The 11095-nt window shown below is 48.6% G+C and overlaps 1 protein-coding gene across 3 annotated transcripts in view; it reads left to right on the forward strand.

Moving 5' to 3' along the window:
• Positions 1–5228, forward strand: part of EXOC6B (exocyst complex component 6B) — a 610253-nt gene extending 605025 nt beyond the window's left edge. For all 3 annotated transcript variants that reach the window (XM_027620966.2, XM_027620968.2, XM_027620969.2), the window contains one exon: positions 1815–5228. In XM_027620966.2, coding sequence (XP_027476767.1) covers positions 1815–1941 — 127 coding nt within the window. In that variant the 3' untranslated portion in view covers positions 1942–5228. The remainder of the gene's footprint in view (positions 1–1814) is intronic.
• Positions 5229–11095: the final 5867 nt, after the last annotated feature.

The following is an 11095-nucleotide window of genomic DNA, read 5'->3' on the forward strand; positions in this document are numbered from 1 at the left end:
TCTTTCTTTCTTTCTTTCTTTCTTTCTTCCTTTCCTTCCTTCCTTCCTTCCTTCCTTCCTTCCTTCCTTCCTTCCTTCCTTCCTTCCTTCCTTCCTTTCTTGTTTTGTGTTGTTTAGATTTATAGCATTTTCAGCAAAGGAAAAGGAGTCCTTCTCTGGGGTAAATAATCTAAAGCCAGGCCAGTTCCACAAACATTATTGTGCAATTCATGTGTAAGGGGCCAAATACAGTAATCATCACAGCCTTGAGGACCCATGTGCTTTCTTTTCAACCAACCTCTATCACCTCTCCTTCTTCCCCACCTCCAAGCACAGTCCTGCACATATGAGTAGTTGTACCTTATACTCAAGAGTTCTGAGTTCACTTGAGTAATTCCAGCCTGAAGGCCCTTAAGCTTAGATCTGTGAAAAAAAAGTCACAACTCATTTATGGCCATCAGTGTCGGCCCCCACCACACAGCTTTGGTACTCATCAGAATCTCCTGGCCTTGTGAATATAAATGCCCTTGTGGCATCTCTAGCCTTTTAACCCATCTGGCCTCACATCTGCCCCTCTGCACAAGGGCCACCCCACAGGAAAAATGGGCCAGGATTTGCCAAAGGCCCCTGGGAGGTATACCTGGGGGTAGATTACCAGGGTTACCAGGTTCCTTCCCCTCCTTCTTCTGACCTGTCTCCATGCAGCCCAGGGGGCTGTGGAGCCAGAGACCCAGCCCAGCTCCTGGGGGATGGTGGTGAAGACCACCTGTGCCTACCCCAGGGAGAAATTGGTCTGGTCAGTGTTCTTAATGCTCTAACACCGGAACTAGCTGTGAGTTGGAGGTCCAATGTGCAGAGACTGAGGCAGAGGTCACAGTCAGATGTCAGAGGTTGTGGACTCTCTGCAGGGGTTAGCACATTCCCACATTCTATCACAATGGCTTACTCAGACTTGGGCGTTTCTGTGAAACCACAGCCTGGTCTTAACTTTATCCATGCTTCCTGGTTAGGTCTTTCCATCTGGCCATGACCACTGGCCAGAATTGCCCATGGTTTGCGCTCTAGGAATATGCCATCTCTAGAGTTTTAGCAGGACCTGGTAATAGAAAGCTCTGCGAAGGTCAAAGGTCTGAGGATATGGACAGCCCTCGAGTTCTCAGGGGCTTCTCTTGCCTGAAGCTCTGGCTCATCGAGTGAAAGGATGGTCCATCTGCTCTCCTCCGCACCATGCGCTCAGCCACCTCACTGCCTCTGGGTTCTCACTCTGAGACAAAAGAGATCAGTCAGGACTTTCGTTTTGTTAGGGATGGAACAGAGGAACCAGCCAGTGAAGTTTAGAAATATACGGTAGTTATTCATCTCCTCTTAGAATTGCTAGTCGAGAGATTTTTCCTGCTTTATCTTTCAAATACCAGCTCTAAGGTTCCGGCAGGATTTCATAAGCTCAGGAGATGATAAGTGGATCCTAGATCTAGATATTCTGTAAGAGCCCTTGACCATCAGGGCTTTAATATGCCCCAGATACCTATAGCAGGTACGTACCTGGAGATAGAAGGGAAGGAAAGAAGTAGGGTGGGTATGGATGATCAGGGGGTTGGCCCCTCCATAGCTGGCTTTTGACTATTTTGCAAAGGTGACTGAGGTTGGGAGGGCTGTGGGTGCCAGCAGGACAGCTTCCAGAATAGTAGGTAGGTATGGGCCTGACAATGGAAATATTCTGGACTCTCTCAACTCTGGGTAGAGGTGAAGATGCACGGTGCCATCCTGCCTCCCACGCGTTCTCCTTCCACCATTGTCTCCTCAAACACTGCTCTCCTCTTTCCTTCTCTGTTTAGGATGAAGGACACTAGCCGCAAGAACAACATGTTTGCACAGTTTCGGAAAAATGAGCGAGACAAGCAGAAATTGATCGACACTGTGGCCAAGCAGCTCCGGGGACTCATCAGCAGCCACCACTCATGAAGGCTGGCCTCAAGCCCGTAGCGGCTGCTCACCACAGCCCCAGAGGCTGAGACCCAGCCTCGGCTGGCCCTGCATTCATGCATTCTTCTTCAAAAAGAGCAAATGTATTTTTTTAATAACCTGTGTACAGTATTCACATAACCTTTCCCTATAGTAAAAGAGGCACAAGAAGAAGCAAGTACGTGAGGTGTTGCTAGGCTGGGACTCAGGGGAAATCATACTGTACTCTGTGTTAGCCTAGAGATGGGGGTATCACAGTCCCAGGATGATGAACCACCTTTCGTCGCGGCTCTAGAGCCTAGGTCTGGGGCTCAGGAATGACACAAACAAAATGGGTCCTTGGCACCGGGAGGTAAGGTGAGTAGGCGAGAAGATAATAAAGAATATCCTGTTCACTCCTGGGCTCCCCATTCACCACACAGGTGAGGTTGGTTCTTCCTGATGCATGGAGAAGACCTGGAAAACGTTACTGTTTAGCATATGAAAGACCAGCACACAGCTCTGGAGTTCAGATCTCCTCAGTCCACCAACGTTCATTGGCTGGAGAACAAACATGGTGTGTGGCCAGATGACAGCTTCACTCCAGTCCCCCAAGGGTGGCAGTTTCTTTAGCCCAGGTCTGACCCAGTGCTTTTATTGCTGATTTTTCTGGGGCAAGATAGAGCTGAGTATACAGTGGTGATAATTGGACCCCATGACTAACTGCAGGTTGCTCCACACCAGGAGGAGTTTTATTAGCTCTTGAAAGCCAGTGTGAATGGAATCGGAGCCTCGGTCCCTTCCCTGTTCATCTCATTGTCTTCTTTCAGGGTCAGGGCACTTGGTTCATAGCATAGATCAACAGTTATTTCTGTAGATCTTCACAGAGTCTCGGACTTGGCCTCCTTCAGTAGTGTCATCGGGATAAGTCAGATTCCAGAAGCCTGAAAATGGCCCTTCCTTTACCCTTAGGTAAAAGCTGAAGGTTACTGGGGAGTGCTCCTTGTGTTCGAAAACCAGCTCTCTGGCCACCATCTTTAAAAGAAACATTACCAGCTCTGCACGATGGGCGCAGCCGCAGCTGGACAGGATGCGTGTGGGGGTGGAGCCACTGCCACCATGAGGTAGACAGGGCCAACCATGGCTAGTGGTTTGTTGCCTCTGGCTCAGCGGTCCCTTACTAAGTCATCTCCTAGATGTGAAGCTCTTCTTACTCAAGCCCAAGCCTTCCATCCTCTTCTCAGATCCCCATAACTATCCTCTGGCCTTGTCTGAGAAAGGTTGTCTGTAATCCCAGGGAGCCTGGACTAGCTGGCTTGACGGCTGTGTCCGCTATCGCAGGTGGGCTCCTGACGCTTGGTGCAAGGGCTTTGCCGTGAGGTCAGTCAGAGGAGCCTGCACTTTAAGACTCCTCAGGAAGGTGCTCCTGTGGCTGCCGGCAAGCGTCTAATTGTGCATCACCAAACAATGACAAATAAGCCACACAGGCATTTCCAGCTTGGATTAATGGGAGGAGAGACTCATCAAACAGAATTCTTCACTACCTTTGTCAGCTACTTAGTTGCTTCTGGGAAGGGCAGTGCTTCCTTTTTCATCCCCCACCCCAGTCCCCCCGAATCCCATCCCAACTTGCAAACCAAGGGGAAGAGATTACACACACAAGCATGAGCCTTTCTCCAAGCTGGAGGGGCCAGGTTGTGTGGAAGCTCTGGAGAAGCTTTCTGAGGCTTACCTTGAGGCCTAGGTGCTTGGCCCAGGGTCTCAGGATGAGGGTTGGGGATGAATGCTGCCATCCAGAATTGCAAAAGGCAAGGGAAGGCGGGGAGCCATGGGAATGGGACCCCAGATGCCATCGCCCAAAGAGAGCAAGAAATGATTACATTGATCTGAAGTCCTGTTGCTTAAGAAGGGCCCAACACACACTCCTTCAGTAGTCCCCTGTTTGCAGCAAGATCCTTTCAGCTTGGAGAGCTGAAACGGGGACATGGGATGAAGAGAGCCTTAAGCATGGCACAGTTTTTGTCTTTTCCGAGTCATCATTGCTGGTCAGGTCTCAAGCTCATACCCTGGAAAGACTGCCGTAGAGGAAAAGCAAACAGGGTGGAGGAACGGGGGTTCCTCTGCATCTCGTACACAGAAGTCCCTCTAAAGAACAGACTTACCCAAGCTCAAGACTCATAGGGGAGGACGCTTTGGTGGATCTCTTCCCTCTCGGTCTGCCTTCTGTCTTCTCTGATGAAACCAACATGCTGCTACTGAGTTGTCTCTAGAGACACACTCTTGTTGGGCAAGGGAAGGTCAAAACACAGGACGGCAATGTCCAAGTTGTTTGAATTGTGCAAAGTCGGATTTTTGAGTCTTGTCTCTATGCCTCTAGCTGGTCCAGCCCTTGAGGGGACTTGTGCACATGCTCCCATGCCCCTGAGACTCCTAAGACCTGGCCTCAGATGCCCAGAGATGTGGAAGTGCCCCGGCAGGCCTCAATAGGAGGGCAAGAACAGCAGTGGCTAGAGGGCTGCGAGCCTTGGAGTTAGTGTGACGCTTAGCCAAGTTCTTGGGGAAACCAGGTCCATGCTTCTAAAGGGCCCTTCTGGTTTGGGCCCCTCGTAGGTTTCAGCAGTAGCGTAGGCAGCTTGTATAGTTTTAGCATTCACAGGAAATCTCTTTGGACTGTGAGTGAAGCTGTTAGGGGTGGGGAAGAACAGGACCTGGAAATTGGAACCAGCAGAGTCCCTGTTGACAAAAGGAGTGTCCAGCTTCCAAGGAGTGCTCCCCAGTGTTTCCATTGCATACCAGGCCTAACAGTCTCTCGGGCCTCAGAGCCAGCCTAGCTTCATTGCACACTTGACAAGTGCTTGCTCAGCAAGCCCCAGACCCAGGGCCCTCTCTCCCCAAGATTGGCAACGGCCATGACCTTCCTCATAAAGCCTCTCCACACTCCCTGGGGCCTGCTACAGAGCTCCCCCTCCCTTCACCTCCCTTCTCTCAGGACTCTGTTCCTGGCTGCTTCAACTGCCTCTTTTTTTTTCTTTGCCTGCGTTCGCAATTACTTTTCACTAATGTGTTGGAAATGGCCTTTTTATTTTGCACAAATAGTTGCACATTTATGGAGGAAATTTAGGAGAGTCCATTTTTAACTCTAAAGGGAACTTTTTTCTTTAAGACTCACTCATAAAGCTACTGATGCAGATGGGCCTCGTGGTTAGTGGGAACCTCCTGTGTGGAAAGAGCATGTTTATTCCTCCTGTACATTTTCCTCTCTCAACTGCTATTAAACAAGGGAGCCTATGTACCTGTTTCAAAAGCCACGGTGTTGTCTCATGGTTTTTCGGTTCTTCGCCCCTTTTGCACAGTGCAGCTACGGTTGGCAACCTGGATTGCAGCCGTTGCACCTCATCGACCAGACTGAGGACCAGAGCAGGCAAAGGCCCGCTGGGGGGACAAAGCCTACCTGCCAGCCAAGGCAAGGAGCCCCTGGAAACATCCCGAACCACTGGGTTAGGTTTTCCTGCCTGTACAGTTAACACGGGTATCATCACCATCAAGAGCAGCAGCTTCTGCAATGCCTGATTTCTGTGGAGCACCGGGCTAGGCAGCCTGAAGCCTCCTGTGTATTGAACACCAGCCCTGCAGCAGAAAGGCTCCTAGGCCAAATGGAAAGATGTAGCATTATCCAGAACAAAGCCAAGTGGGGGAAGGGGAGAAGTGAGCCTATTTTAGAGCTCAGTTCGGGAGAGGGACAGGCCTCATGGCCTGCTACAGGAGTGGGTCTGGTCAGGGAAAACCTCGAGAAAGCGGGGTGTTGACTAGCTGGGCCTTGAAGGAATTAAATTCAGATCGTGTTAAACGATGGGAGGATCTTAGGTGCAGACCAGGTTAGAGTGAAAAGTTGGCCGGATTCTGGCATGTGCTGGGAGGATTAGTGCCAGGCCCCGGGGGGCTCACCTGGAACCACGGGGAATAAGGCCAGAAATGTTGTGACAGCACCCACTGCGCTTGCCCCCTCGGCTGGCACAGAAGCCACGAGAAGAGGATGGAAAGAATTTCTTCAGTAACAAGTCTGACTACTGCACCCAGGTGTCAGTCCCTGCTATGCCACTTACTAGCCGGCTGACCTTGACCAATTCCCTCCCTAAATCTCCCAATCCTCAACAGTGGCACAGAATAGTAGTCCTCATTTACAGGGTGGTTGTGAAGTGTGAACGTGAGTGAGCTATGGATGGTCAAAACGCTTAGCCAGGACCTAGCCATAGAGCATGAGCACGGTTTCAGGCCTCTCCCTCCCTCCCCTCCAATTCCACAGCACTCCTCCTGGCTTCCCCTCCCCAAGGCCAGCATGGGGTCAACCGTAGCGAGGCCTCTCTCTTGAGCTCCTGTATGTGAACCCGGATACAAGCCCTTCAAATCAACCAACAGCCTGGTTCAGAGTAGAGCCAGTCCTTCAAGTGGAATCTCCTTGTCACCACCACCTAGAACATTCTCTGCTCTCTCTACTAGAACTCAGGAGTTCTTAACCAGGGGTCCATGGCCGCTTGGACCATGTGTGTGTGTGGGAGTGTCCACGTGCACATGTGTGCACCAGCTTGCATTCGCCTGTTTTTCTGGGTAGAAAGTACACAGCTTTCATCAGTATCTAGGAGAGATTCAGGACTAAAATACCGAATGATAACCAAATCTCTTTGGAAATACACATCTCCCGAGGGAAAGCTAGAAGCTCTGAGCAGTTACCTCCTCTCCTTGCCTCCTATGATTCTGGCAGATTTTTCACTACCTACAGCTTGGCCACCCACCTTTTCCCAGGAGCCCCCACATGATCCGCAGGTCATACCTAAAAACCAGTAGAGTCACCATTCCTAGCTTTCTCTACCCGGCCAGATTAGGGTACTGAGGTAGGCATGAGGACCCTGCATTCCTGAGAATACAGAGACTTCCAGCCGGTTGGGGAGAAGGCAAACCAGAGGGCCCGGTATAGACACAGGAACCTGCAAAGCAAAACTGAACCTGACTCACCCCAGAACATTCTCCATAGCTTCTGAGCACTGACTGGTGCAGGGGCTCACCCAAGGCCTTATCCAGAGAGAGAGCAGCAGCCCTTGCGGGGGGGCCCGGAGCAGGGTGAGAGTTGGGGGACCGGGACGGATGTGAAGCAGTCATCAGCTTGCCCCTTTGCTCACAGCCAGGTTTATCTGCTCACCAGGTAGATGGCCATGGGGACTACATTGTGGGAGGTAAGGGGAGGGAGAGAGAGTGCCAGACCCTTTCCTTCCCCCAGAGGCCTCAGTGTTGAATTTAGTGGGCAGTGTTTGCGGGGAATGAGAGAGCCTCATGGCCCAAGGGACCAGAAGACAAAAGCTCTTGAGGAAGTGCAAGGAGGAGGAGGAGAGAAGTGGGGGCCCGGGCATTGTGTGGGAGAGCCACCCCTCTATCTGTTTCAATCACTGCTGGGGTTAGGGTTACCTTGCCCTCGGGGCCTCAGCTGCTTTGTGGGGTCTGTGACATCAGCTGTTGTGATGGTAATGGAGGGGCCTCTCTCATGGGGGGCTCCCCTTCGCTGGCCAGCCCACATCAACTCCTAGAGAGGATTAAAGCTCCTACGCCCTCCGGGCGGGGGCAGGACATGGGCCCAGGAGTGGGCCCAAGACAACAGGCCCCCCTCCCAGTCTGAACCCACTGCTAAGTGCTCCCGTCCCAGCCCAAGCTATGACCTTCCTCTCTCCAAAGCTCCAGAAAAGGAATGGAATCTGAACATTGAGACGCTTTTCTGGCCCTAAACAATCCTTCCATTCTCTAGGCTCAATGATGGGTCTATTTCCTCCTGTAAATGGGTCTCGTAATCTTCAACTTTTACCTTTGCTTCTAAGGGTAATTAATTGGATCTCCCTCTTGTTCTCCCTACACACTCCCCTCTCTGTTACAAGGCTCAGGTTAAGCCGGGTGGATGGCTTTTCTTTCTATTCCGTGGAGTGCTCATTTTTAAAGCTGATGGAGTAAGGCCTTGCCCTCTCCAGTGAACCTCTTCTCCAGAGAAGCCTGCTGGGGGAAACACCACTTCCGTGGGCCCGGGAAAGTGGCCTCTGCCCAGCTAAAGGCTTTTCAGATAGCAAGTTCTGAGCAACCATTTCACTTTTTCTTCCCAGGTAGGTTTCCAAGGCCTTAGGGAAGGAGTTTTTGGGGTGTCACCCTCAGGAGCAAAGTGAAGGGTTAAGAGATGATCTGGACCCTAGAGACAAAAGGAGGCGAAGGTGGGCATGGGAGAAGTCAGATCAAAGGATCAGAGAGTTTCTTTTTTTTCCCATGGGCTAGGAGAAATGGGAAGGCCTCAGGTTCAGGGCAGCATGAGGGCATCAGGGGTAAGGAGTGAGGGTAGACCCCGTCAGGGCAGCCGGAGGAGAAGCTGCTATGGGGAGGCAGGTCACGCGGGCAGTAAGTTGAGCCCCAGAGACACTGAGGATTTCTAGTAACCGTGACCTTGTCTGACACTTCAGCTCGATAACGAGCTCTTCGAAGTCAGGGACGACCTTCTACGCCTGTCTGAATCCTTTGCAGCACTCTGCCCTGCACATGGCACCCAGGCCCTCGGGACCAAATGAGTGACACTTGGAGTGGGGACAGTCGCTACCAAGGGAGGGGGCCAGGAGAGCAGCACTCCCTGCCAGGAGGAATATCCGGTAGCTAACACTGTTTAGGAAGGGTATTGAGGATAAAAAGCAAACTGACTTTTAGTCAGTTTTGTTATGGTTTTAAAATTCTCTACAAGCATGTACCACCCCACTCTTGCTGTGCCATGGAGTAAGGAACAGGGTAAGAACAGACTGAGTCAAGTGAGAAACCAAAGTAGCAGTCTAATTCCTGACAGGCAGGATGTGGGTCCCGGCGGTGGTGGTGAAGGTGTGCGTACGTGGCTGTGTGTACGGGTACGTGGGTATCTAAAAGAATTAGGGCCTTCCCCACCCCCCACTTCTGCCCTCTCCCTGAGCCCTGATCCCATTTCCCACGTGGAATCACTGTTAACAATATGATGGTGTTCTTTCTGCTCATTTGAATGTATATACCCTTTTTTCACAAAAAAATATGATCGTAGTATATTACAGGTTTCTTTCCCACTTAATGTATCTTGGATGTCTTTCATGGCAATGTGATAGGATTTCTTCCTTTATGAAGCCCATGAATACTTCCATTGCATGGACGTCCCTGGAGTTTATTTAATTCTGAACTGGTGAATATCTGGGATGTTCCCTATGAATATTTCACTATTGTGAACAATATTGCAAGACATTTGTGTACAACTCTGCCTTCTTGCATAGGTACTTCTGCAGTATCAAGTTTCAGGAGTGGAGTTGATTGGTTAAAGATCAAAAGTATTATAAATGTTAATAGAAATTGTATATTACTCTTTTGAAAATCACCCATTTACACTCTCTCCAATAAGATGTGATAGTCTGTTTCTCTATCCTCAGCCCCACGTAATATCAGTATTTTTCATCCTTGCCAATCTTAAAAGTAAAAAATGATTTCCCTTTGTTTTCCGTACATGAATTGATAGTGAGCTGAAGCCTCCATTTGTATTAGTCATTTGTATTTCCTCTCACATGAAGCAGCTGTCCATATATTCTGCCTTTTTAAAAAAAAATTAGGTTGTTTTACTTTTCATGTTGACTTGTAGCTCTTTGTATTGTAGGGATTTTAATTATTTGTCATTTGCATTTGCAGATTTTCTCCCCAGTTTGTCTTTTGAATCTGTTCTTGGTCCATATCATTTAGAACTCCTTACTCTGCAAGTAACTTAAAACCTAACTCAGAAGAGGAGATTTGTTGACTGCAAGTCCAAAGGTAGTTCAGGGTTGGTTTGATTCGATGACTAAAATATGTCAAGGTCCTGTTTCTTTCCTTCTCCCTGCTCTGCCTTTTATAGTAGCAAAGGCTATCCTAAATTTCAGTTCCCAGCTGGTGGCTAAATGGCTGTCATTCTTCCAGGTTTCACACCTCCACGCTACACTGCGCAGAAACTGACTTCCAAAGGCCCTCTGAGAAGAGTAAGGCACCTGCTGACCCATAGCCTCCAATATTTAGAGCCCTCAATTGGATTACGTGTCATTCTTTTTGACAAGGACCATGCCGGGGGTTTACTGCTGAGACATGGGTTACTGGAACCAATCACTGTGGCAAGGGCAATGGAGTTACTCCGGTAGGTCAAAACAATCAGTTCCTACCCCGGGACTCTGGAGTAAAGAGGTGTTACTACTCACCCCCAAACAAGCCACATGGCAGCTCCACGCTGGGGAAACAGTGAAATGGTGAAAGGAATACTGAAGAGATGAGCCACAGCTTTCAGCACTTGGCATTTTTTGCCATAGAAAACGTTTTTCATTTTTGAAATGTCAGTTTATGAGGCTTTTCCTTTATGATGTTTAGATTTCATGTCAGACTGTCCTCTCTTCAAAATTATAAAAATATTGACCCATGTTTTCTTCTGATAGTTCATGTTTGACATGTTAATTATTTGTCAATTTGCAGTTTACTTGGAGGTAAAGAATGTGGCAGGAGTCCAGCTTGGTTTTTTTTTCCAAATGGCTAACCAGTTGTCGTACAGCGGTACTGAGTGATTTGTAATTATCGTCCTTATCATATATTAAATTGCCATTTATCCTTGGGCCTATTTCTGGACTTGAATTACGGTTCTGTGAGCGTTCTGTTTCTGAGCCATTACCAAATTATTTTAACTACCATATCTTTTGAATCTGTTTTAGTATCTACTAATCCCTTCCTACATTGTGCTCTTTCAGATTGTTCCTGAATATTTGGATATTTATTCTTCCATGGTAATTTTATAATTGTTTTTTCCAAGTTTCAAAAGTTCTGTTGTGATTTTGATTGGAAACGCATTGAATATATAACTTGCCCATAAATAGCATCTTTATAACACAATCTGTCTGCATTGATGAAATATATCTGTCCACTTATTCGTCACATTCATATTCCTCTAACAGTTTTAACATGTTTTGGATTTGGATTCTTCACATTTCTTATCTAGTACAGCCACGGAGGTTTAACATTTTCATTACCTTTGTAAATGAGACCTCTTCTTCCGTATTCTACATTTTCTGTTTTACTTACAGAATATGGAAACATCTATCAGATTGGCAAAGTCCTACAGTCCCATATTAACAGATGCTGA

This window comes from Zalophus californianus, chromosome 8 (assembly GCF_009762305.2).
Source record: "Zalophus californianus isolate mZalCal1 chromosome 8, mZalCal1.pri.v2, whole genome shotgun sequence".
Lineage (NCBI taxonomy): Eukaryota > Metazoa > Chordata > Mammalia > Carnivora > Otariidae > Zalophus > Zalophus californianus.